Raw genomic sequence first — 27735 nt, forward strand, 5'->3', positions numbered from 1 at the left:
GAAAGGGGGTGAAAACCCCCAGGGGCATTCTGCCTCAAAATATTATTTAGTTTGATTATCTAGTATGTAGTCATATACAGTGGTAGACAGTAACAAAGTACATTTATTTAAGTACTTAAGTACAGGTTTTTTTAACATCTGTACTTTACTTGAGTATTATTCTTTTGGAAATTATATATATTATTACTTTGACTCCACAACATTTCTATGCAGGCTCTCATTACTCATTACATTTGACGTCAGGGGTTCAAGCTGTTTCCATTACCTTTAACTCAAGTGATAATTTGACCCAGCAGCTTTCACTTTTATTGGTGTAATATTTTACCAGGAGTATCTATACTGTGATTCAAGTAATAGAGTTGTGTAGGCTATTTTTCCACTACTGCTCATATGTGACTTAATATAGTTCATATCTACATATAGTAGTATAGTATTGTAGTTTCAACAGTGTCATTAGCACTACTAAGCCAACATAATTAGCAAGCTCACTGCAAGAAGACATTCTGAAATAAAAACAATTAGCCTGAAGGAAAGGCTAAAAGGCTTCAAGGTTATCCCTTAATGGCGTAGGGTTGGGGTTTTAGTTTATTTAGCTAGATAGCTCGTTTTCAGCTTTACAAGATTTTCATTTTTGTGCTGTAACATCAAAATTGGCCACTATAACCAATTTATTTCTCCCATCCCATCCTGCTAAAATCATATCCAAATATATATATTTTTTATTGTACAGTAAATTGACTTTGTTGTTAAGGGGATCATCTTCCTCCATCTTACTCTGTTGTTTCACATCTACAGTAACTGGTTCCGTTTTGTGTAGTCATGGGGCTTTTATTCTGACAGGTTCAGACCGGAAGTAGAAGTGTAGTTGCTGCTAACGGAAAACCGACTGCCTGAGAGAGCTGCAAATCACAACATAACGTTGCTCTAAGGAGGCTTTCTACATCTCAGTGAGTAAGATTTAATTTAAATTTATCAGAAACGATAAACAGGTCTGTTGTTGCTCGTTAGAAATCAAAATGATGTTGATATAAAGGGTTTGTTTAAGCTTGTTTGTGCCGTAAAACAACTTGTCAGTACCTGTGTCATCTACCGGAGCAGCTAACGGTAACGTTAGCCTTGTTTATAGCTAGTAACGCAGGCTAATAGGTTAATAACTGCTAAGCTAAGTCTGTGCGGAGATTTTAAATAGGTAACTTAATTGACAGTGGTTGTTATATTGTAATCTGCTTGCTGCTGTCACGGACATTAGCAAACACCAGGAAACCAAGTGACCGCAGCAAACAGCGGTTTTTACGATAACGTTAACTTGCATGCTAACATGACATTAACTGCATTGAGGCTGATCATTTGAATGCTTAAAGTCTGTCTCAGTTTTGCGACTACGGGGCAAAGATATCCAACTAAGTAACTCATCGTCCTCACTACTTCCCTGATACGCTTATCAACTGTGTGCAAATGTTTCTCATTCCTTGTTCCATCAGATTTCTCGCTGATTAGGAAGGGCAGTGATACCATGTGGGAGTCACATGAACGACGAGGATGAGGCATAAACAACAAGGGGGCAGCTTGAGGAGAGAGCCGCTGCACAGTGTCTGCCACAGGGAGGGGGTCTGCTGCATGTAAAGGCCCTGCACAAGCAGCCCCCCTGTGTACCTCTTCTCCTTAACATATGCAATGAACATCACTACTGAGTCCCCTGCCACCATAGATGGAGATGTGGCAGTCGGCTATGTGTTGGTGCCATTTCTCTTCATCACCATTGTCGGAATAGTTGCAGCTGTGGTAAGTGGTTAGTTGGTTTGGGTGGCATAGAGTGACCTACACAGAGCTGACTTCCTGAAAAACATGCTGTCAAATTCACGAGAAAAATGATACACTCACAGCATACATAATACTCACTGTTTTTTCTCTTTCAGGTCATGTACATTCGTAGGAAAAGGAGGTCGGTTTTTAATCTACCTACGTTGATTTCGTGGCACAATGCTTTTGTGATAAACTTGATTGCTTCACCTCTGTGACTCAGTGTAAGTCACTAAATCAATGTTTGCTTTATTCTATTTTGTCCCACAGAATCGACAGACTCCGCCATCAGCTGTTACCAGTTTACACATATGATCCATCCGAGGAGCTCAATGAAGCCGAGCAAGAAATGTTGTGGCGAGAAGAGGACACGAGGGTATGATGCATCACTGCTTTTCAGACGTTTGTGTTCTCTGGAACATTTTAAACTGCAAGTGAGGCACATTGTGCTTGTGAAATCAGTTAAAAATTGCCAGATCATCATTTAGAAAATGTAGTTTTTTTCTATGACATGATAGCATAATAAAAATCTTTAAATTATAGTGCAACCATAAGGAACGTAAACATTAGTTCTAAATGTAGACAGTTGGATTAGGCATGTCAGATCTTTATACAGCTGGCCACATTTTCCACAAAAGACACGTCTACTGTTGACTTGTTTTCTCTTAGTGTAGTTTTTTTAATCTATGTGGTTGTCTGGTTGCACCATTCACGCTAACAGCACACCAGTTCCTCAATTTGCTAGTCACTTCCTCATCAATGTAAAACAGAGTAAAGTATAGTAGTAGTAGTGAGAGTGGTATAGTAGAGAGGTTGCACTACTCCTTTTGTTTTCAAGCCTCAGATCCCTCACAACAGCAGTCAGTGGCTGGTTTTGGTTCCTCTCAAGTGGCAAAATATTCTATAAACATGGCTGGCACTTTTCTTTCTGCAACAGGATCAGTGTTTACATTTGGTTAACAGCTTCTGAAAACCAAATCTGTTTTAATGTGCACAAGTGGCTGTTATGTTATTCAAATGTTAAACCAAAAACAAGTCTACCTGCTTCTAAAGTTCCTCTGATACTCCTGGTGGTACTAATGATCTAGTTTATAAACAGCTGAAACAGATAAAGAGTGTTATAGACCTAACAACTCAACAGAAGCTAAATTATTGGCCTGGTTGCAGTCAAAAATCATGCACTGAGTCATGACAAACACTAGATGGCAGTACTGGCCATGTTAAGTAAAACAATCAAAACTTGCTCATTTAGTTTAACTCTATGAAATTGGAAGGACAAAGCCATCACATCAAGTTCTGTGTTGGTTTAAGGGGATATTATTAAGCCCTCAAAGGGTCCATTCAGTCAAGTCACAAAACACAATTTTTCAGTTACCCTCACTAGATTACTATTTACTACAAGATAGTTTTGGTTTTATCTGCAGGGATTTCTGCTGCTAATCCAATACAGATAAAGTTATATTTGATTTATTTGCTGAAAAAACTCAAAAGCAACATGTCTTTCCAGAAACAGTGTCCCTCTTATTGAGGATAATTCTAATACTTGTAACAGTAAGTATGTTTATATGATATTCGGGTTTCAGGAGCATTCTTTGGACATGTATACAGTGCATTCAGAATATCTCGTCTCAACTGGGGTTCTGCAGGGCTGGGGTAGAGAGCACTTAAATATTTTTAAAGATCATTTTTGTTGCAGTTTTTGCCTTTTATGACACTACAGCTGACGAGAAATGTGGGAAAGAGAGTGGGGTTGACACGCAGCAAAGGGCTCAGACCTTTGAGGTGAGCTAGAGGTCACGTCGGGGTAGAGATGCACGCCCGAAAGACAAGCCCACATTTCTGGTTAGAAGAGAAAAACACAACTACCAAGCCTTGTGAAAGAATTGGACAAACTGGTTTTTAGAAATGCTCAAATATCGCAACACGGGCCTTTCAAGAAGGTGGCTGAAGGAATAACAGAGGGTGACTGTGTTCACACAGTCAAACAAGTCCGCCACCAGTGGTACAACTATTTTGACACAAAGACGCAAAATGACAAGTGGCTCCAGTCATTCCACTTGTCAGTATTTAAACACGATAAATGACGTGTTAAGACATGATAATCGGAGCATGCACAGCTGCATGTCAATGGAAATATTAGTGAAATTTTCTTTTTTTCTTTTTTGTTCTAACCATGTAAACTTTAGGAATACCGGTAAAAACTGAAATATTTTGTGTAAGCCAAGGTTCTCATTTATAAACACTGCACACGCACAAAACGAGACCCGAAAGAGGCGTACACCACTTCACACTAGGGCTGCCACTCACAATTATTTTCGTTGTCGACTAATCTGTCGATTATTTCTTCGATTAGTCGACTAATCATTTTATCGAAAAATGTGTTAAAATGTTGAAAAATATCAGTCTGTCTCGCCATAACCCCAAAATTATGTCATCTAATGTTTTGTTTCATACTCACGCCAAAGGGTTTTAGTTCACTGTCACAGGAGAGTGTGTAAAGCTGCCAATATCTGAACGCAAGAAGCTGCAGTAAGAGTAGTTTGGGTACTTTTATAGTACTTTTTTATGAAAAATGACTCAAACCGATTAGTCGACTACTAAAATAGTCACCAATTATTTTAATAGTCGATTACTCATCGATTAGTCGACTAATCGTGGCAGCCCTACTTCACACGGAAAAGTTGTGATCTATGAAAACAGATTTGATGGGAGAAACTTTGACCCATTCTTACGAACATTTTGGCTACAGGAAATTGACAATGCAGATGGTGAGGTGGAAGCCTGATTGGAGAAACTGATGAATATTTTTTGGCACACGCCCTTTTTTGCTTTTGTCTGTTTGTACATTTTTTTGTGTGGACCCTACGAATTATTTTATAAATGAGACCCCAGGACACTGTCCCTGGAAACACATGCTTAAAATTTCAAATCTTGAACAAGTCATTGGGATGGTGGCAGAAATTTCAGGTGCAGAAGTCTTGCAGTTTCAATGCAGAAATTGGAAACTATCATGCTGTGTTTTTGTGTGAGATTAGAGTGAACTGACCCTTTATCATTGTCTGAATAATTCTACATGTCCTCATTATGTACAGTGTTAAAAGTCACAGTGCTAAACTGAGCTTGCATTTCCTGTCCTCAGATTGTACAAGGCTGGGCCAGAGGTTACCAACAGCGACGTCCTCTTCTGACCAAAGACGTCAATGCATGATGTTGGTAGTAAACCGTGGCAAATGACATTTGCAGTGTGGAGACAAACCTCAGCCACAGACATCAGTCATGTTTGAAGTCATGCACAAGACTTTCTTTGTTTATTTTCCTTTGCTACCGTCTGATCTTTCCTGTCTCATGTACAGACGACAGTGACTGTTCATCTGCGTGGTTGTGATGCCGATCCTGTGTGCCTAACAGACCTTCAGTTTATTTATTTAACATTATTTATTCAAACCTTTTTTTTTTTTTACTGTGACGTGACTCAAAGTAAAGAAAGGTGGAATCTTTCTAGAGTTAAAGGTTCCTGTAGCTTTACTATGTTGTTTACATTCATACTGTTGTTGTGGGCAACGTGTGGCGAGCAGTCCTGTTCCTGTGGGTTGCAGTAGGCATTCGCACTGACTTTAATTTAGGGTGCAGAGTGTGGTAAGAGTATGCATGTTGTGCACTAGTTAGAAATCATCACTCCTTCTGTGAGAGGGTTTGTGATCAGTGCCTGGGTAGGTTGTTGTGTGGAGGCTGTTTGCAGTGCATTAAAAACAAATATGGCTTCTCTAGTGAAATGCTTTTAGTTTGCACTTGTTGACTTGAAACACTGAAGTATGACTTTTAAATTCAAAGTTTCACACTGATAAAGATAGATTTATAAGATAGATGAGCTCTTCAACTGAGGCTGGATGGATTTTATTTCACTTTCATTTTGAGTCAAAACGTTCAACGCACCCTTTTTGGTTTTAATTTCCTCTGTAGAATTTAACTAGCTGCCACACAATCCGGATCTTTTTGTGGTTTCGCCAAATCCTATGACTCTTATCAATGGCATGAAAAGCCAGATATGGAAGTAAATAACACCAACCCCCTCTCATCCCCAAAATGAGCTGTGACTAGTGCCCTAAATATGTCCTGTCTACAAGGCATGGCACCAGCGCAGATTTACCTCCAGCTGAAGATGAATGCCATAGGTCTGACTGTATCAAGCACTCAGGAAACTCGCTTTTTTTTTTTCTTCGTGATGAATTGTAATCCTTCCTGGCCTTTATTTGTCTCTGTGAATGTAAACCAAATACAATCGAACTGTTAAAACTGTTCTTGAAGAGGAACATGTCCTGGTTGTCTTGGACAGATAATTCCTGGACTTGATGTTAACAGGTTCGACATCTTGAGGTGTTTCAGAATGAGACATAGCTTTTTAATACATTGTCATCATCTCTGGACTTGTAACATGTTCCTCTGTGCTCCATGGTCATCTTTACATCTCACTGTTCATTTTCTATGCATTACTGAATCAACTATGACCTAGGGTAGTTACAATTTAAACTGTAAAAATATCCAGTCTTGACACTGAATTGCACTGGTGCAACATGTTTAACTTGTCGTGGACGGCTCTGATCTCAGGTGCACATAAGAAGTCAAAGAACTACTGATGTAAATGTGAATTCGGCAGCATTGTTAAAAGACTGCTGTACCTGTTTGATGCTTTGAGAGTGAACTGACTGAGGCTGTTGATTTAAACATGTAACATATAAATAAAATAATATACCTTTGTCTTGTGCTCATTGTCAATTGCAGCGTAATTAGCCTGGTAGTCCCAATGGTGTAAAGGACATTATAATGCATACATGCATGTTTAACATTGGTTTAACTGTTCATTGATCTGGACCATAGATTCAATGATTGGCCCAATATTATTAATGCAAAGTCAAAACACATTATACATAGATAAAATCCAAATAATACACATCTTTACACCTTCATTTTAAGATCTCCACTGCTATTCACATCCAAGCGCACAGTCAAATAGTGCTAGCAGCCTAGCACAAGGCACATAATGGTAAGAAGAGAAGAAAGACAGGATATTTACCGATATCGTCATATTGACAGCAAGCCTCAGAGTTGAATCGAGATCGTACCTTGGCCCACTTTGCGATATCAATAAATAACAAATCGTGCCAAGAAGTGATAGATCATGATAAACCATTGGATTTACAGCAGTAATCATGGTTTCTATAGCTTAAAGTAAGATAAACTTGAGACTTGGAGATTTTTTCAAATGTCAGTTGGAATGAAATTTTAGACCAGCAACCAAAGTTAAAGAAAAATAATTGACATTAATTAATGAGTGTTTGTGCTTCTCATTTCTGCATGTGGGAATCCACTGCCTTAGTGCTGACTTTGGAGAGTTTTGGATGAAATACGCTCCTTGCCATTGCCTTAACAGTTCAGCCATGCAGCGAAATTTTGGTAACATAGCCCAACTTTTGTTTGCCAATTCCTGAGATTTTGCAATGCATTGTCAGAAACACATTGTAAAACCCTACTTTCCATTAAGACTTTAGAAAGATTCAAGGCATTTTGCTACTAATCAAAGCCCTATTTTACATGAACGAAGTGAAGTCAATGACTTGAAGGAACCCTTCTACTGCTTAGTTGAGCGAATGGAAAAACAAAACGACAGAAAACTGACAAAGAAAATTCTCTTTATTGACCATTTCTGATACAAATTGTTGTAGGGCACCATAGAAATATAGACATTGTACATTTATATACGGTGTACATTAAAAAGAATGATCCCATCCTATTGAGTTTACAGTATATAAATGAACGGATGCAAGATGTTGGTATGTAAAATGACACCGGTATTGTCCAGAGTAGTTGGAGGATGTGGAAAAACAGAAGACACGAAATGTCCATTGTATGACGTTATGAGTATGGCGAGGGTGGCTGTGTGTGTGTGCGGTAAACACACAGCGGCCGACGGAAACAGTTAAGTGGAAAGAGCGCCCAGTCTATCACAAACACACAAACATTTGTCCATGAAAATCTGAACCAACATTTCAGTGCACCAGAAGAATAAAAACACACCTGCTAATCTACCACAGTCAGCGAACACAGTTGTCAAGCTGACAGGTCTCCCTGACTTGCTTCACACATTTTTTTTTAAAAAAAAACAAACCTGTCTGCAAGCTCCGGTTATGAACGAGCCAAGACGTGCTGCATGTGCGCACACAGTCACAAACTTGGCTTCTTAGATACCTCATTACAGTCAGGTTAAAAAAAAAAAAACAAAAAACAAAAAACAAAAAAAAAAAAAAAACACGAACTTTGTAATAACGACATCTTTCCAACTCATGCCAGAGGTTACATTTAAAACAACAGAACCAGTTAAATGCAATTATATGGTAGAGTAAGCTGTTGAGTGAGGTATGAAATCCCAGGCCGTGTATCGCCTGTTTGCAGTTTTCCGGGTTTCGTAACTGAGGTTGTAGCAGCTTAGGTGTGTGGAAAAACCCAGTTAAGTGGACTGTGACTGCGGGTTCCCTGACACTTAGAAATACACAAACATTTTTTATCCTCGTAGCAGACAGCATACAACACACATCTTCGAAAGACTAAGAAAAGTAGATTAACTGTACTAAGTGATGACAGAAGCTAGGTGAAGCCGTGAGAGCTAGATGGAATGAAGAACGTACAGCCCTGTTGGATAGCAGTGCCACCGACTATCCTCTGTTACAATCAAACTCCTTGTTTGACCAATTGCAATTTGCCTTTGCGAGTGATTGGGTGAGCGCTTGGAAACCGAGGACCATGTGAAGACAAAGACGCCAATGTAACAGCATTTTGTAAAAGCTCCCTGAAGAAACGACACTGATGCTCTCAGCCTAGAACTCTGCCAACCCTATCCTTAAAAACACACATTATACCAAAAAAGATTTGAGTTTTATTATGACATGAAAAGCAGCACACTCATGTTTTTTTATATGGTATGTAACCCGAAGGAACAAAACAGTAAGTCTGATCAGACCGATTACTAACGATACACTTTTACATCTCCCCACTACACGCCGCGGACCGCGAAGGAAGTCTGAGAAGCATAACTATATCTAACTGTCCTACAGGATAAAAGGGAAGGTGGTAAATGCTTCTGCTCTACTGGTGAGACGGGGGCGAAATCAGTTAAGCAGATTAGAAACGGGAGAAGGAAAAAAAAAACAAAACACTTCTACCATCTGTTACCTATTCTCATCTTAAACGCTGAAGCTCAACTCCATCTATAATACGACGCAAAGGATAGGTTAACCACTTCACACAAACACACAAAAAAACCAGCAAGTATAGGTAAAATTCACCTTTGTCCAGTACAAAACATGGAGAAAAATCTATATGCCCTACCATCTCAGATGCGGGTACAACAAATAAGTAACATTAAGCAGAGAAAATTTCCTACAAACCATCTTAAGGGGGGGGAAACGGAAACGTCCAGGCTCCGCGGAGCACGCTTTTGTCCAGTATAAAAGACTTGTGATAACATGACATGTAGAGAAAAGGGCTGTTACCTTTCATGTATTTCTTAGATCTATGCTTGAGCAAGGTCCATCGTTCTATCCAGTGCTGTTGCATGATATTTGTACTGTGTTAACCCTCCTTTTTTGGCAAAAGAGGGCTTTGTCGTGAACAGTGGTCATGTGGTGGCACTGGTGTTGGAGATACAGCCCAGTTCTGGTTAACAGTAAGTCAGTATGTTGAGTGAGGTAGCATGCGTTGTGAATTACTGGTCCTCTTCCTCTTCCTCCTCCTCAGATGATTCCTGGGACGCCTTTTCTTCCTTCTCCTGTGACAGAAGGGGGAAGAGAGGAAAAAAAAAAAAATCCAGTCAGCCCTTGACTACGCCCACAAGGAAAATGCCTCTCAAGTGCCATCAACGTTTAGCAACAATAGCTGTCTGTGATTCATGTCTTAACCTGACTGTTTTGCTTTTAATAACCCCAAACACCAGTATGAAAAAAAAATATTATACATCTCTTTGATAAACCACTGTGGCATGAAGAACACCCAAGGGAAGGGGTGAGCCATCTGCAGTGAGGAGTGATTCATAAGACTGGTGAGTCACAATGAGGCATCCTGCTTTTGCTCCCTCGCTTTCCCTCCTTACACTCACTACTGCCCAAGATGTTCATTCATAAAAACGAGAGGGGCTGGTTAGGAGGGTAACGTTGGGTCATTCCTTTCTGTGACTAATTCAATCCAGACTTGTTTCAAGAGTACGCCCTAACCACTCATGCACATGACAGAATGTTACTACAAGGCCGCAATTTCTTCCTAGATTAAACATGCTTTTCTGACCTGCTCTGCAGTCTGGCAACTCTTCCTGCAGAAAGGAACTGCCGAGTTACTCAACGTTTGGATTAGGTGGACTTTGAAAATAATTGCCGTGCAGGTTCAGATTTGCCGACCAGGTAGACTTTGTGACCAAGTAGCTGCTCTAAATGAACACACTGTGCATGATACAAATAGCTGTGATGAGTAAAAATGACTCGCCTGAGGGGAAGGAGGCAGGCAGGGGAATTAGGGAAATGCAATTTCGCCCTGCAGACAGTCATACCAATCATAATTCAATTGGGAGAGGAATGGTTTAAACAAATGTGAGTGCTGAGTGTTCGTCAAGGGACTCTTACCTCCTTCTTAGGTCTTCCCCTGCGCTTTCCCCCTGCAGACGGAGCTGCTGCTGCCTTCTGTGAAGGAAAAAGTACATGTTAACAGAGCTGCGGGCGGGGCGCGGCGGTGCATTGTAACGCTCAGAGACCTGCTGATGTGCTCATTTAAAGCACAGACTTTTTAAAGGGGAATCAGTGCAACAAAACCTGTGGCACAAACAAGCCAAACCTCCACTAGACTCTGCTTCTAGCTGCCTGCAGGTGGCAGTAGCACCTCTGAAATGAGACAGATGGAAAGGGGGCATTGGGTTCATTGGCTATTATCTGGAAGGCCGACAGGAACTGCACACAGGGCACTCCAGTTCGCTGGCCACCTGGTCTGAGGCTCAGAGACAGCTGGTGGAACTGAGCGGAGACACAAACCCTCTGCAGCTCGGCCCTCGCTGCTAAACCTATATCATACATGCGTGTGTTTTACTTTCTCCGTCTCGCTCCCTTTCCCATACATAGCAGTGGAAGACCGAGCGCACGGGGGAGCTGGAGGGTTGGGGCGAGGGAGAAAAATCAGTTGTTGCTATGGAGACGACAGGCAGAGAAGAACTAGGGCTGTGTGCTGGGTGGGGGCGGAGGGGTGCTTAGTGTCAGCTTGGAAACAGTCTTGCGGCCTCTGCACCTGCACCGCACTGTGCATGACAAGCTGCAGGAAGCTGGAGGACAGGAAGTACAGAGTGAGCATCACTCAAAAAAAAAAAAAAAAAGTAAGGCAGTAAACCAAGGTCTTTACAATGGGAAACCCAAGCCAGGCTATTTCTGACAACAGGAGGGGGGGGAGCGGCTAAATTGCAGCCGGGCAATATATCACAAGTAACAGCAGGATGTCCTTTTAAGAGGATGAGGTTTGCTACTGTTAAAGTGGTCATCAACCATAAAGGAATCAGGGGTTAGAGAAGGGAAATGATTGTGAAGCTGCGCCTGTCTTTCTTGGCATGGACACCATCCCGGCTCAGGATGCATGCTAGCTGTTGCTGAAATCGTGACCTGTCGCCATGTAAAAACATGCCCGCAGACGGCATTGACTTACCTTAGCCTTGGCGCTTGTCTTGTTTTTGCTGCCCTTCGGCCGTCCTCTGGCCCTCTTTGGAGTAGGGGACCCACTTGGTTCCTGACAAGACAGTCAAAAGATAGTTAGCATACCGCACACATCTACATGATCTCAATATTTACAACGCTTGACACATAATGAGGAGGAGGATAAGGTCTTCGTTCAAAACACACATGCTCACACAAAGTTCACTTTTCAAGGTCAGTGCAACACGTGAACTTTAAAGACTGACAGGTGCTCAGAGTCTGACACGGAAACAAACTATGGGAACTGTTGTCAACTTCACAAAAGAAACAACTGACTAAAACAGGCTATCTGGAAGCGAAAATGAAAGCAGCCACCCTGAGGTGTAGAAAGGGGAATTATCTGAGGGGGATTACCACCAGCTCCAAAACGCAAGGTAAATTCACCATCTTCATGTGATGATTTGTGGTTGCGAGCCCTGTCATGGCGGCCCTTCCTCCTGTTACACTCCTAAGCGTGTTTACAACCGCAGCTCGTAGCAACCGTGCAATTCAATACTAAAACACACGGCTCTGAGTGACAGCTATACGAGCCATTCTGTGCTTCTCCTCGGCTATGTCATCCATTACATGACGGGCAGAGGTGTGTCGTGATGGGGGTTAATGCAGGTTTAAAGGTGTTGGGTTACAGGTTGCTTACACACCCGGTGAGACACACAGGAAGTTTGGTGTAGACTTCTACGCTTACACTGATAAGAGGTGAGCAAATGGTCACAGGGGCTCGCTGCGGCCATATCTTGATTCTAGATATGCATGAGCACCTCACCTGCAGTGATATCCACCTGGAGCAGCTGTGAGCTAAGGTTAAAGCCCCCTTAAAATGCATGCCTTGGTGATGTTCTCATGGCATGCACACTTGACACAATGACACTTTTCCATGAAATAAAGGAACTGGCACTACTTTACTTACGTCAGAGGTCTTTACCTGGGGCTGCTTGCGGGGTCTTCCACGCCCCCTCTTCTCTGTTGCCTCCTTCTCCTTCGGTGAGACTGTCCCCTTGTCGCTCATGTTTGCTTTGCTTTAGAGACCTGGGGGAGAAATCACACCGGTCAGGCTTGCTGCAGGACGAGGCATCATGTTCACACACACATGCAGAGACAACACAAGGGCTATTAAACTCACTGACCGCAGCAGCAAACCAAAAATGACCGGGGCTAACCGCACACCGGTAACACGTTTAACTCAAATTAATCCGCGCTTATTTCCAGGTCTATTTCTGTCTCACCCGCGCTCCGTTACACCGCCGACGGTGCCTCACAAACAAGGGATTGACACCGAACCGACTCGCATGATATCGCTGGGACTCCGTAGGCGGTCACAGGCCGCATAAATCTGCAAGCTTTCTGAACCCGACGCTCCCTCCCCGCACCGACCGACCATGTTTAGAGGCCCTATGCTGTAGTTGTTGTGGCCTGCGCATGAAACTATCTCAGCATGTCTGCACGCCGGGGCCGGGGACATATCCACCGACACACACACACAATGGCTCGTGTGTGCTCGGTGGGATTTGGTGTTTAAAACACAGCCTGCATGGAAATAAAACAGCAGTGGAAATGCAAGCGAGCGAGCGGCGGTGAGAGCCCGGGCCGGAGCAACAAAAGACGGCTTCACATTTAAAGCATGCAGCCTCCTCTCGCCGGAGCTCCGGCTCTGTAAAATGCATTAAAAACACCGTCCTGTCTCATCGAGCATGCAAAGTTTCCCCCAGCTCACCGTGTCGTTTCCTGCACTCACCTTCGTCGCTCCGATATAACCTCTGCTCTGAATTTAAGACCCAAATGTTTCCTTTAAGCCTGGCTGGTTGTACCCGGTTAAAAAGCCTTGCACAGATCTATAGGCTACAGCTTTTATTCGTCAGGCTACACACACAGCCCGCCCCTTTCAAATCCCAGCTCATGCACCGCTTAGAAAACCACCATGAATTACAAATACACAACACAGGCTTTATTTTTTTGATAAATAAGCTTTGAGATTCTTACCAGCAGGTTGAGAAGTTTGCTCTTCGACGTCCTAAAAATAGCACGTGTGTCTTGTCTCCTGCAGATAATGGAAAAAGGCGCCAGCCAGGAGGAGTTTTGAGGCAATTTAAAGAGCCGCCCTCATGGGAGGGCGGAGATATGATAAAAATGGGCCACCAACAGCACCACGGCGGCCCCGCCCCCTCACCATCACTCCCCAGGTTTAATAACAAAACACCAAAAAGCATGTGTAAGTTTCAGAATATACTTTCAACCATACAAGAAAGTTTTATCAAGTACGATCTGGTGAGGAGGAGGATGTGTGTTCAGTATATCATCTATGTTTCATCGCTTTAAGTCCCCGAATCTCCTCTGCCTTATTTATGATATTGTGGGTTGGGCACAGTGGTGGAAAGTAACTAGGTACATTTACTCAAGTACTGTACCTGAGTACAGATTTGAGGTATCTCTACTGGTTGGAATAAACAGTTATAGACGCCTGTCCCAAATATAGGTCTGCTGATTTCAGTGATTTAAGTTTAGTTTAGTTTATTTGTACATACATGTATAGACAATACAGTAAAAAGAAATTAAAAGTTAAAACATTGAGCAGGAGAGGTTAGAAGCCAAATATGGCTCATGAAGATACAACAATCACACAGAAAAAGAAAAAGATAAAAACAAAGATTGCATGATTGAATAAGAGTTACAGACTATGAGAACATACAAAATAACAAATAAAAAAAATGAACAAATTACAAATGAATCAATGAAGTGTTCAGAGTCACATTAGAGTCCTGATCAGATGTTTTTTTGAATAACAATAACGTAGATGATGATTGTAGAGCTGGAAGAAGGTTCTTCCAAAGAGCAGTCCTCTGCTACTTTCTACATCTATCTAACCACATTTCAGAGGTAAATATGGCACTTTTTACTCTACAACATTTATTCTAAAGCTTTTTGTTTCAATAATCTACATTTGCAAATCGGTTATCATATATTCTTAGAGGTCGTTGCCTGCAGCTCCAGAGCCGCATGCAGCTCTTCAGACCCTCTCCAGTGGCTCCCTGTGGCTTTGACATAAAACTATATGAAAATGATTCATGATTATTTTTTATTATTCAGATTTTCATTTGTCAGTGTTATAGTCCTGAAGTGATTATTGCATTCAACAAATGTCAAAATGTGAAGCCTGTACATCAAATTCAAAAAAAAATTTCACGATTCATCACCAAAAATATGCGTCATACATCTACAACCTGGTGCCTCTGCCTCAAAATTTTGCTGAACTTCAGTAGCTACTTGGGGTCTGTCTAGCATGGCAAGCTGTGTATTCTAAATCTAAAATAGAGGTTTTAATACTGTGTGGACAGATCTGCTTTCACCACCAACGCTGCAAAGACAACTGCAGAGTAGCACCTTATAGTAAATCATATTAATGAATGTTCATTTAGGCGTAATCTTAATAATGATGGGTTCATTTAGACTTAACAGACTGTTACCTTTATTCAAATATGTTTTATGGCTCCAGACAGATTTTATTTTTTGGCCAGTAATGGCTCTTTAACAGTAAAGGTTGCCCACCCACCCAGATGATGAGTACTTTTCTTTTTGGTACTTTACTTTGGAGCCTATCCTTGCTGACAATGGGCATGAGGTGGGGTACACCCTGGACAGGTCACCAGACTATCACAGGGCTGACACATAGAGACAGACAACCATTCACGCTCACATTCACACCTACGGACAATTAACCCAGCCTGCATGTCTTTGGACTGTGGGAGGAAGCCGGAGTACCCAGAGAAAACCATGCTGACACGGAAAGAACATGCAAACTCCATACAGGGGGGCTCCTCCACCCAGGGTTCAAACCAGGAACCCTATTGCGGTGAAGCGGCAATGCTAACCACTGTTCCACCATGCCACCATTATACATCATACGTATGATTATATATACCCAGTAAACTTCATCACAACAGTCTCACTTTGCTCTTTTTGGTCTCCACTGCTCTGGTATATTTTTATTGTATTCTTATTTAAGGTTATGTAACTCCTATTATTGATTTCTGTCACTTTCTATACTTGAATCTATTTCCACCCTCGTGCTGCTTCCTCGCTGGGGATCTTAGATGTATCGTAATTCTGTATGCATGTGGTCAGCAGTACATATCACAGTCTCCACAGTGATGGAGGGTGAACTCTGACCTCCCCCAGTGTAAACACGGAGCAGTTTAAAGCTCAGAGAGGCATTTCTTGTCATTTTCCTCTTAAAGCATTATCTTCTTCAGTGATGGATGACGTTTTCAGAATCTTTACTGGAGTAGAATTGCAACAATTTGCCCCAATGCAACAAGTCCTGTCACAATGTTAAGTAAAAGTAGGCTATGTGAGTCAGCGAAATTTACTTTTTTTTTTTTTTTTTGCTGGGAGATATGTGATGTGGTACACTGTTACATATGGCATTATTGGATTAGGATATTACTCTTCTAGTTGTTTGAGGTGGAGCTAATTTTAATCTTCTTCATATACTATTGGATGCTTTAATGTTTAATGTTGTGGTTGTACAATCTTATTTTAAAAAGTAACACAAAGCTACAGCTGACAGATAAATGTAGTGGCGCAGAAGTATAAAGTAGAATAATCTCTGAACATGGCTGCTACAGAAACCATGTAGTCTCTCTTTCCACCTCCAAATGATGAAACTTTCTCTCATAGCTTATAGACTTCTCTTGTGCTATCTGAAGGTGTAGTGTCGGCTGTTTCTAAAATGAAATCTTTTATTAAACCCTTCAAGATTCTTTTTCATGATTTTGAAATCACATTTCTGTCTTAAATCAACACTTCACTCCCCAAATGATCAACTGTATCATAATTACTCACCCTGTGTCACACTGAGGTCATGAAGAAAACAGTGGATGCCTCCACTGGGAATGAGGAATCCAAAAAAAGGGACAATTCTTGATGAACTTGAGTCATACGCAACCGTGTTCAACAACAGCAAAACTTTATCAAACATCAATTTAAACACGCTCACACAACCTGTGCAGTATCATCAAAGTTGCATTTATCCAGTCATATGCTTCGTAAGTCCCGTAACATCCCATACAGGCCACCCTTTAAGGACAGGGAACTGAACTTCCGTCAAACTTACCTGTCCTCTCTTCAAAGCCAGACTCCGTTGATAAAAACAGTAATTTCACATGACTGAGCACTAAAACTGCTGGTGTACTGCTGCCTCCATCAGATAGCTTGTTTGTCTTATTGTGTGACTTCAATGTTTTAAAGGGTTAGTTCTAATTCACCAAAGTCACACAATAACACCAACAAACTACCAATCAAGGCGGCGTTAGACCAGCAGCGTCTGTGTTTATCTTCGTCAATGGATTCTGGCTTTGAAGAAAGCGTAGATAAACTTCCCTATCTGTTTAGTTCGTCACTGGAAAGGGCGGTCCGTTTGGGAAGTACTGATCATACGACTGGATAAAGACAATGCATATGCTTCATGCGTTATGTATGACTTGTGAACGGATGTTTCAATATAGTTTTGCTGTTGTTAATCGCAGCCACCTACGACTTCAATCCCTCAAGAATTTTCTCTGTTTTGGGATTATTTGTTCACCGTCGAGGAATGTGAGAAAAACAAAGGTTCCTTCACGAAGGCAGCGTTACACAGGGGTGAGTAACTGATATACAAATGGCCATTTTGTGGGGGAAGTGCTCCTTTAATGCAGGAAAATCGCCCAAGAGATATATAACACTAATATATATGATAGCATTGAATGAGGATTTTACGATTGAAGTTGGTTGAGTTGGAGCTAAATTCAATCTGCGTCATATATTGTTGGATAACTGATAACATGTTTTGGTTGTAAATTCTTATTTAGTAAAGTGACAGGTACTGACAGCTGTCATAGAAATGGAGTGGAGTAAAAAGCACAATAACTTCCTCTGAAAGTAGTGAAGCAGAAGTATACAGACGAATAATCTCTGAGCATGATTACTCAATTACTTGCTCTCATAAGTTATAGATTTGTATTTTGGTGGTGCTTTAATGATTTTAATTGCCCTTGTGCTATCTTAAGGTGTTATGTAGCTTGTTTCTAAAATGAAATCATTTATTTAACTGCATTAGAATTGTTATTCTTGATTTTATTCTGTCTTAATTTTGATTTGTGGACTCTTTGTGTTTCCAGTTTTATTTTATTTTACTTATTGTTGCCTATCACCAAAGCAGTCTTGAAAAAGGGGGTTTATTTAAATTCAATGAGGCTTTCAAAGTGGAAAACAACTTAACTGACAGTGACTGACTTGTGAAAACAGAACATTTTGGTGGTATTGAGTAGTGAAGAGGAGAATGTCCATATTTTTTTGAAAAATTAAGCCGCACAAAGTAAAGAGCACTAGAGCAAACTCGCGTTACTCTTCTGTACTTTCCTCATTGTTAAATGAAAATGGCTGCAGATTTTTTTCCATTTCCAGTACCTCTGAAGAGCAGGCATCAACATATGTAATGGAAGTGATTTCAACTGTAGTGGTACACAATATTTCAGTAAAAGTACAGTCAAATTCACAAAAAAAAGCCCCTCGATTACCCAGTGAGAGCTACATGTCACTATAGAGTTATTTCTTGAGTATAAGCAAGTACCTGCACCCCTACTCTATGGGACATAATTCATTCCTAATTACGCTTCAGGGTCTGCTTCCACCTTTCCTACTACTGCCACTTTCATTCATTCAGACGCAGGTGAACCCTCCATGTTGCTCCCACCTGGTGCTGATGGGACCACTTTGCATTTAAAATGAATGAACATCTGACATGTATTGCATGGGTGTGGTGGAAACAGACGAGACAAGGTGAAGGTACAGAGACACTCCGCACTGCTCTCTAATCAAACCACCACCTACTGGTACTTTCACACGAGGGTTTCTGATGTAAATGAACAGCCCATCTGGAGTTGATGGCTCCTCACTATGCAATTGAAAACAGATACTGAGAATGCAGAGTGACCTGAAAGTGGTCGGGATGAGACCATTTGTGCGTATTTCGCCTCTCCATCTGTTTGGTCAGGACTTATCTCAAATAGAAAACTTTAAATGAGTGTGTCAGCCCTGAACCGTTCTGAGCTGCATGTAGCAGACAGATATCAGTATACTGTACATACATGATGAGAGGGGTGGGAGTTTGGTGAAAAGGGGATTGGATAGGGCATGAATGGAGAGAGCGCTTTTCTCAATGAGTCCAATGTTCTGCTCAGCATGTGCTTGTGCCTTGCATGCCCCCCCCCCCATTTCTTACTCTATTCATTTCCTTCCTCTGTCTTCCACAACTACTTCAGCCCCATCCCCCACCCTCACACATCTCTGCCATACCCAGCCCCTGGATGGAGACAGGGAAATAGGTCCACCGTGTGTGTGTGTGTGTGTGTGTGTGCACGTATGTGTGTGTGTGAGGAATGTTGTCAACCACTGGCACCACCTGGAGACCAATGAGGGGACTGGATAATGTGAGAGATGATGCAAAACAAATGTTGGCTTTTACTATTTAGTTGTGAAGTGAAACAGTTGCAAAAATTGCAAAATCAGTGCGGAGACTGTAAACTGATAACAGAGCAGCAGAGCGGGGTTTTATCCTGCGTATGAAGAGAATGTGGGACATGTCAGCACTTTGAATGCTTTTGTCTGAGTCACTCTCAAGGACAGAATAATTTTACAGGATGGAATTAAACGTCCTAGAAAACAGTCGTCTCCTCTTGAAAATGTAATCAGGTCAAAATCGTGGTGAAATAAGGTCAGCGTTGTCATGAAATTCTGTTCTCAATCAATAGTCCAACTGGTTTTGTCACTTTATCTCTTGGATTTCGAGGAATGAGGTTCAGGCCCTGTTTAGACATCTACAGATATTTTTAAAAACTGATGTTAATCTCCAAGTTTTGGCCTCTGGTCTATGCATAACAGAGTTTTAGGTCACTGAAACTGAGTGCAGATTTCTTCAAAAATGTGGTTCCTGTTTATCAATGTGGACATGTAAAACAAAGTCTTTGGGAAACAATGACATAATCTCCCATTGTTGCTTTGTGTAATGTGGATCAGCACATTCTCACTCAGACCTCGTCACATATTGCCGCTTCGTCATGGACTCTCCATGTCTACATATGACGTGCAAGGTAGCCTCGGTGCGTCTGTTGTTCACGTTCTGGGGCGCCATGTCAACTTCAGCCTGTTATGTACATTCTGTCTTTTCAAAATACACTTCCATTTTCACAGGAAATGTGCAGTTTCCATACAGTCTCTTTCAAAATAAAGGTACTACGTCGGCACAACACCGCATTTTTGATCATTTTTTTCCATCAACAACAAAAACACGTGGCTACGCTGAGCCAACATATGCAAATGGTTTGTCTTCACATTCATACAGGAAGTGAACACTGACCTCCCAGATAAAATTCAGTGATGGTTGGACCCTATTCACCACCCTCCCTCCCACCCAACTTGAACTTCTCACCCCCTTAACTTATGCTGTTGTCCAGCTGCATTTGCCCGCGATGCCATCAGGTGATGTTACACACTGACGGCACCCAGCCTCAAATCCTGATGATGGGAAAGGATGGCTTTTTTCGACCATTGCTGATGCGGAAATGAATGCCCAGGTGCTAGTGTTCCATGACTTAAGAATAAGACCGGCTGTGAGAATAAGCGAGAGGCAACAACAACAATGGCAGAGTACCGGTTTGCTAACGTTTTGTTAGCACTGTTTAATCTAATGACAACTTTACGCTTTTAAACTTGGTATTGCTGCACCACTTCATGGATGAATGAAGGTGTGTGCTGCACCCTGAGTTTTTGCACCACTTCAGTGTCCATGGTTAAAAGTCTACCCAAAACGGCGGTTTTGGATCAGGACCGATCCAACCATCAGACAGTGGGGTCATCTCCAGAGTAGGATTGCTGTTGATGAGGAGTGGAAGTAAAACTTGAGCGTCTCTAGAGCAACATTCTAATCTCTGAGTACGCGCCGTCATCCTTATATTGAAAAGGAATTACGAGTGATGAAACCTCCAGCTGATGATTTGGAAAAGGTAACTTTAATCTGTACAATTAACTATCTTTGTGATGAGGGGACAGGGCCTTATTCTGACATCATTTATATCACGATCATCAAATAGATTTACACCAGCTAGTAAATTTAAACTGAGTTTACGCTAAATCATAAAACTGCGTCTTTTTCACAAACTGGCGGATAAATGTTTTCTGTAAGGGAATGGCCAGATCTTAACCTGTGGCACAAGAAAGCCCAGGAAACAAACCGGTGAGTCAGTTTGAATTTAAATGTTAATCAAACCGTCCAAGAGACAAACACTTCCACATCAGACGCCCTCTTCAGAGCCGTCTCCTGGCTCGTGAACTCTGCTGCGGCTCAGGGCAGACAGAATCCTATTAACCATCAGGGGGGTCTTGGCCCACTTTGGCATGCTCACCCCTCCCCCCCACCTATGTCCTCCTGCCCTTTTTCTCCCCCCCCTCCTATATGCTCATCCGTCTTCCCCTCCAGCATGCGCTCTCGCTCATTCTAGCAATCCATTTTTAGGCGCTGTGTAAACCGCAAGAGTGCTGCAGCCAAACCAACTAACAGATGTGGAGAAAAACATCCTATTCCTGCCTGTGCTTGGGTTTCCCCCTGCTTGTGCTGCTGTTGGCCCTGGATGAGCCTGAACATGACTAACACACACATACACACACGCCATTCACATCCTCCCTCTAAAGAGGAGGGAAAAAAAGGAGCAGGAGAGACGGATGGAGGGAGAAAATCCATCGGGAGGGGAGAGGAAAAGTGTGGGAGCAGTTGAAAGGCAAGGTGGGCGGGGAGATGGGAATATGTGTGTGGGTGTCTTTTATACTTATGCGAGGGGGCGGATGGAGGTTAGTGGGCGGGGGATGGGGCCCGGCTGATTCAGTCCGCTCATGAGTAGTATCTGACTCACACAAACACAGGAAGTAGCGCGTGCTGCTTGTTTAGCAGACACAGCACTGTATTTATGTGATACTCCTATACGCGGGGAATAATAGGAGTTCTTACACTACCTAATTTCACCTCGGTACGTCGGTCACTGACTCAACGCTCCACTCTCCCTTTCAAATAGTTTCATATCCACATCCTGAGATTTTTGGACCGAGATCCAGCGGGTGCATCAGTCATACTGTGACTCAAGCTTGTGAAATTTGTACGGGTGAAAACAGTGCCATATTTGAAACTTCCTTTGGCAACAACAGCCTTTACGTGCCAATAAGTCCCTCTTTTATATGTTTTATATTTATAATGATTTGCTGTTCTATGAGAACCATATGCTCAAGCAGAGATATTACAGTATACATCTGCTCAGTTTCTTCTTCTAATTCATTAGCTCATTTTCATCACATCCGGTCCGATCAATCATGTGTATTATTACTAAGAATCGTGCAGACAGTGGAGCTTTTGCAACACAAAATCTTCAAATCACACTTGACTCCTTCTTTCGCATTGTTTTCATACAATCTTTTCATCCCTGAGGGCAGACTCTCTTTGCCTGGCGCCTCCACAGAGAGGTCAGAGGTCAGGGTCAGCTTCAGTGCAGCACCTCTCTAGCTGACAGCAATTATGTCATGACAGATTTTTACTAAAACAGCATTTTAAATATCTCATATAACAAACACTATTCTGTCTCAGAAGCACCGTGTCCTTAAGTTGAACTATTAAGGTCCATGTAATCTGTATCTGTAATCATGGGTAATACGGGGCAGTCTGCCGTCTTTACCAATAGGTGGCAGACACAGATTAGATTTGCAAAATAACAGTGAGGCCAAGATGTGACATCTCTGAGAAATGACACCATCTTGTGGTGATGCTTGTTCATGCATGGTGCTTGTATGTTGAGTGAGAAAGTATTTTTTCCTCCCCTTTAGCGCTGTAGTTGGTAACAAAAAATGTCATATCTGCTGAAACTGTGACTATATTCAAACACTACTAAATGAGACAGACAGTCTGCCTACCCTGTCTCCATGCAGTGCTTCTAATGGCCTTTCAAAAAGTGAATGAAACAATGACAGTGCTGCCCTCGGGCAGGTGATACAGGACAGTTAAAACAAGGACAAACAGGTTAAAAAACAGCTTTTATCCATAAGCAATAATTTCAGTTAATGAATTCACAAAGGCTTGACTGTGGAAATATGTTGAGTGCCATATAAGGGATTTGTGCGATAGATGGAATGCCATTTTTAAGTGTAATACTGTTATACTTTTACCATATGGTTTGTTATTGTTTTTTTAATAGGCTCTTTTTTACTTATATTTGCACTGAGGAGGTTGCATTCAATTTCGCTGTCAATGTACAATGTCTATTCTATTCTAGGAGTCTCTAACACAACTGTCAATCATGTCAATCATTGCTCACAAGTATCGGTCAAATGGTCAAACTAGGCAGCGATGATCAAATATGAATCAAGATTCTGTTGCTGCATTGCATACTTTTCACCTCAGATATTCTCAGAAACATATTTTAGTGTACTGTTTAGCTGTAAAATGAGACAGTTTACTCCGAACAGTGGGTGTTGCTTGGCACACCATTTAACTGTATCCAACATGGCAGCAGGGTGACAAACTTTCTCATTTTACAGCTAAACATTCATTCATTTTCCATAACCGCTTATCCTGTTGGGGGTTGCGAGGCGGCTGGAGTCTATCCCAGCTGACATTGTGCAAGAGGCGGGGTACACCCTGGACAGGTCTTCAGACTATCACAGGGCTGACACATAGAGACAGACAACCATTCACACTCACATTCACACCTACAGCCAAATCAGAGTCACCAATTAACCTGCATGTCTTTGGACTGTGGGAGGAAGCTGGAGCACCCAGAGAAAACCCACGCTGACATGGGGAGAACATGCAAACTCCATACAGAGGGGCTTCTCCACCTGAACCCCTTAGGAACCCCACTGTGCCGCCTACAGCTAAACAGTGCACTAAAATATGTTTCTGAAAACATCTACTGTGAGAAAAGGGCAATGCAGCAACAAAATATTGATTCATATTTCATCAGCGCTGCCTAGTTTGACAGTTTGACCACAGTTCACAAGTAGAGATTGACATGATTGACAGCTGCGTTAGAGACTCCTCTGCTCTGATTGGTTGTTTTGGTGCGCCATGGTTGATTCTAGCAAATGCCATTAGAAGCAGTAGGAGGAGGGACTTTTTTTTTTCCATGGACTATCTATCCCATGTACTTCTTCCAGAATAAAGACACAGCTTCAGAAAACATGACGCATAGAAGTTAACAGCTGTAGCTTTCAAACATTTCTTTCACTACTTGTTCACATGTCAGAGGGGAAAAATTCAAGGAGAAGTCCTCTCCACCCTCTGCTGCCCACTGTGAACAGACTTTCTCTGGAGACATGCATCTGTTGTATTGATGTTCATACCTCTGCACATGTCTCACCTCAGCACTGGTTGTCAAGTTATTCTCCTGGCAGCAAAGCACAGCGGTGATTATGTCCAGCAGAGGGTAGTCTTACTCTGAGGAAATCCGTTTCAGCACCAATTCATCACCTGAATCTGAGGTGTAGCAGGTTTGCTGTCACTAAGGAATAAAGACAATGCGGTAAACATGAATCAATGACATCATCTCATCATGTAGAAATCATTGTGGCATTGTGGTTTCAACACAATCCATCCTCTCCAAACAATCCCTTAATGACTCTTTGAATTTCCTGATGTCATAAAGTGTTCATTTACAATTAAGGCTGTTCCAATGAATCCAGTTTTGCAGGTTGCCTCCCATTTTCTCATTCTACAGTGTGATTTAAAGCCTGCCCTCTAGAAATGACAATCAGAAGCAGCTGAATTAAGTTACCACTTAATTCAACTGACCCTCATCAGGTCTAAATCCAACTAAAGCAGAGAAAGCAAAGGAGCTCTGTCACCCTGACGGATGAGTGTGTGTTCAGAGCTGTTGGGAGGAGTAACAGATGAGAGTCACCTTGGCGATGGTGCATCTGGACTTTTAGAATTCACGCTCTCTCCTCTCCGTGTCTTACCTGATTGATCAAAAGGGAAGGGGACCCGCCTGCCCATTTTCGGGCCTGTCAAATCCCCGTGTGGCAGCTGCAGCCCCCTGAGAAAGCGACTAGCCTGAGCTGCATCTGTGCTGGTTACTTATAGAGGCGATCTGGGCTCGGTTTTATCACTGTTTTTTATTTCCATTGGGAACGCTGAGCAGATTCTCTCTGCAGAGAGCTGATGTGATGACCACAACAACAAATAAGAGGCAGGCTTTACAGTTGGGGATAAAAGGTTTACAAACTCCTCCACAAAACAGGGTCCAGGCTCAGCTGCAGAGTTCAGTCACTTCAGCCGTTTGTCTTATTGATTGCATTTTGACTGGCATTCCCCGGTCAGGCAAATTGGAAAGAGGGCACTCTTGCCTCTTGACCAAAATAAACAGAACGTGTTTGAACAAAGAGTGTCTAGATATTTTGAGGATATCACCAAAACCTAAGAGGAAAGGAATATATTCAATTTACCTTGTTTTCTACACTGTCTATGCGCTATAATTACATCTACTCCAGCCATCCAACACCTCCCATCTCTCACCGATTTATTTTAGACTTCAGAAAGGTATTCCAGAGCCATAGAATACATTTATATGATTGTTTTTTCACAGGCTGAGTAGTACTCTTGTGACAAATCATCTAAGCCTCATATGTAAAATTGGTGATCCTTTAAGGCCCAGACACACCAAAGTGACATCAAAGAACTGGTGGTGACGAAGGTTGACTGTTGCGTCGCCTCATGTTGCCTGTGCTGCAGCCAAAAAGTTGCACTTTAACACAGCGTAAAGACTACAGCTAACGACCAGCTAGCAGCGGCACTCTATATTCGTCACTCAAAAAGGGAAACCGGAAGAACGACTGAACAGACTCAAGATGCTAGTTAGCCAGTTAGCACATTAACAACACAACCTGAGGCTGAAAGAACAAATGATATTTACTGCGAGCTAGTGAACGATTTCACAAACAATTCCAAAGCGTTTCTGCAAAGGACCTCAATGACTAGAAATAAGGGCTGTCAAAATAATGTGTTAACTTCGATTGATTAATCAAGGAAAAAAGTAACACATTAAAAAAAATTAATGCTGATTAATCATGTTCCGTGGTGCCCTTTGACACAGTGCGTCATTGAAGGCCACAGTGGCTTTGTCACATGATGAAGGCAGACGAGACAATGCTGCTTGGCAGGCCTAAAATATCACCTCAACGCAAAGCATTTAGCAGCTAACCAGGAAGTCTGAGCTACTAGCACAGCCACGGACGCTAACGCTAGTAGCCAGCCTTGTCAAGCCCCCATCGGCCAGGTGTTCACAGTTCACACGCAAACTCAGTAAGTCTACATGTCTAACTGCGCTGCAAAATGGACTGCAATAGACTGCAGACCAGTTTCAGTGGTAGAGGACAGGGGGACAATTGTGTCCAAAATCCAGCAGCTTTACTACGACACATCTGCCAAAACTCATTGGAACTGAAATTTTTTAAATACTCTCACAGCAACAGTTGATGTATGCGACTACTTTAGATGAATTAATCACAGAGCCTTTAATTAATGAGATTAAGTTTTTAATCACTCGACAGCCCTACTAAAGATATAACTTACCTTAGAGACAGGTTTGTTAGGATCTCATCGCCTCTTGACTTAAGCTGTTTGTTTACTTTCCTCTCTTCTCTTTCCCTTCTTGTTTACTGAGCTGAACTGCCAATCAGAGTGATTTCATTCACTGATGGGCTCTGCCAGCTACAACACCAATTAACCATGCTGATTTGGCTGAAAAAAAGTCAACAAGGGTTGGCTGGTGCCAATGGTACGGGACACATCGTAAAAACAAGGCAACAGACGTTTTAACACTGCACTCCTACAATATTGTTGGTAGTCCTGATGGACTTTAAAAGAAAAGATGAGAGAGAGATATTGAGTGTTTTAGTCCTCACGCTCATCTATGCTAGCCACAATGCAACGTGTCCACCCACAGTTCAGATGAATTCGAGTGCTAGTAGCAGCTAATTGTAGCCTTAAGCCTTTAGCCTCAAGCAGAGAAGAGGAGCAGGCTGCAGAGGTTTGGTAAACTCACTTCTTTCTCCATATACTGAGCTTATTTTCTTTCAGCACCAACTGATGCTGCCTCAAGTGGCAATTTATCAGACTTGGAGTAGCTCCCTCTGGGGCCACAAAAAGCTTCATACAACTATTTTTACATAATGCAGCAGTGCTCCCCGAGATCTGTAAACAGACTTAGATGTGTAAAATCAGATGAGCTCCCCTTTACATCATTATGATGCATTTATGTGGTGAACAACACACACATTTCTTTGTCTTTTTACAGTGTCTAGACAGGTTAGAGAAAATCTAAACGACAGGTTTTGGGTAAGCAGATTGTACTTGGAGCCTGCAATCCAGCTGTTGTAGCTGGGAAGTCCCATTGTGGCGTCTGGAGTAATATCAGTTAACAGATCCCCTCTCTGACACCAGGATGTCCCTCTGGCCTTGACCACATCACAGTGTTCGGTATCCTGTGGAAGCGGGTGTCAGATAGCTGCCTATTGATGAATGATTAGAGTTGCTGAAGATGGACTGTGGCGCTGCCACCCGCGGGGGTCTAGGTGAGACGGATGGGCCCATTTGTAATGCAGTGGGGGCCCCACAGCTGCATTAACTATTTAGGTGTGGTTATCTCAGGGTAATGGTACGCCAGCAGCACTGAAACTACAGCCAGAGATGGTGTTAGCCTTAAGTTCATGTACAGCTATGAATCAGAAGATTATAGAGTCCATTATCTAATCGGACTGATTATCTGTGAGATGTGACATGTTTGAACAGGGAAATACAATTGTACAATGTAATCTGTAGAGTTGGGTTGATTTGCGGTTTATGTCCAGTGTACGTGCTTAAACCGGTTTGATTTTATGCAAACCAGCTAAACCGATATTTACCATGACACTTGTGGCAAATTAGAGAGCAGCCAACATCAGCATTCTGTTACTGTTATAAGATACTGTTACACCATTATGTTGCCGGGCACTGGTAAACTATAACAGCAACCAGCTGTCTATCATGCTGATGTTAAAGGACGCCGTTTTTCGTTGGTTTCTGATGCTGCAAGTCACTGCCCAAGCCCTGGATATCGACGAC

At 42.1% G+C, this 27735-nt stretch overlaps 3 protein-coding genes across 6 annotated transcripts in view; 2 read left to right on the forward strand and 1 right to left on the reverse strand.

The window, feature by feature from the left end:
- The first annotated feature begins 840 nt into the window (after positions 1-840).
- smim29 (small integral membrane protein 29) lies at positions 841-6555 on the forward strand. Its single transcript, XM_049580597.1, has 5 exons — positions 841-947; positions 1482-1782; positions 1917-1942; positions 2071-2176; positions 4940-6555. Exons 2-5 carry the CDS (start codon positions 1675-1677, stop codon positions 5006-5008), a joined length of 309 nt encoding a protein of 102 aa, XP_049436554.1. The 5' UTR covers positions 841-947; positions 1482-1674; the 3' UTR covers positions 5009-6555.
- A 915-nt stretch (positions 6556-7470) lies between these two features.
- hmga1a (high mobility group AT-hook 1a) lies at positions 7471-13690 on the reverse strand. 4 transcript variants are annotated; one of them, XM_049580601.1, is made up of 5 exons: positions 13548-13690; positions 12493-12596; positions 11524-11604; positions 10464-10520; positions 7471-9619 (listed from the first exon to the last, which is right to left on the reverse strand). In XM_049580601.1, the coding sequence occupies exons 2-5, from the start codon at positions 12574-12576 to the stop codon at positions 9557-9559; spliced, it is 285 nt and encodes a 94-aa protein (XP_049436558.1). In that variant the 5' UTR covers positions 12577-12596; positions 13548-13690; the 3' UTR covers positions 7471-9556. The 4 variants fall into 4 exon arrangements, with proteins under 4 accessions (XP_049436558.1, XP_049436556.1, XP_049436559.1 ...); XM_049580599.1 differs by having other exon boundaries at positions 12478-12596; XM_049580602.1 differs by lacking the exon at positions 13548-13690 and adding an exon at positions 13303-13419.
- A 3017-nt stretch (positions 13691-16707) lies between these two features.
- LOC125891355 (metabotropic glutamate receptor 4-like) overlaps positions 16708-27735 on the forward strand; it is a 323715-nt gene continuing 312687 nt past the window's right edge. The window contains exon 1 of the mRNA XM_049580581.1: positions 16708-17201. The gene's annotated coding sequence lies outside the window, so the exon portion shown is untranslated. The remainder of the gene's footprint in view (positions 17202-27735) is intronic.

This window comes from Epinephelus fuscoguttatus, linkage group LG7, assembly GCF_011397635.1.
Source record: "Epinephelus fuscoguttatus linkage group LG7, E.fuscoguttatus.final_Chr_v1".
In the NCBI taxonomy this organism is placed as follows: domain Eukaryota; kingdom Metazoa; phylum Chordata; class Actinopteri; order Perciformes; family Serranidae; genus Epinephelus; species Epinephelus fuscoguttatus.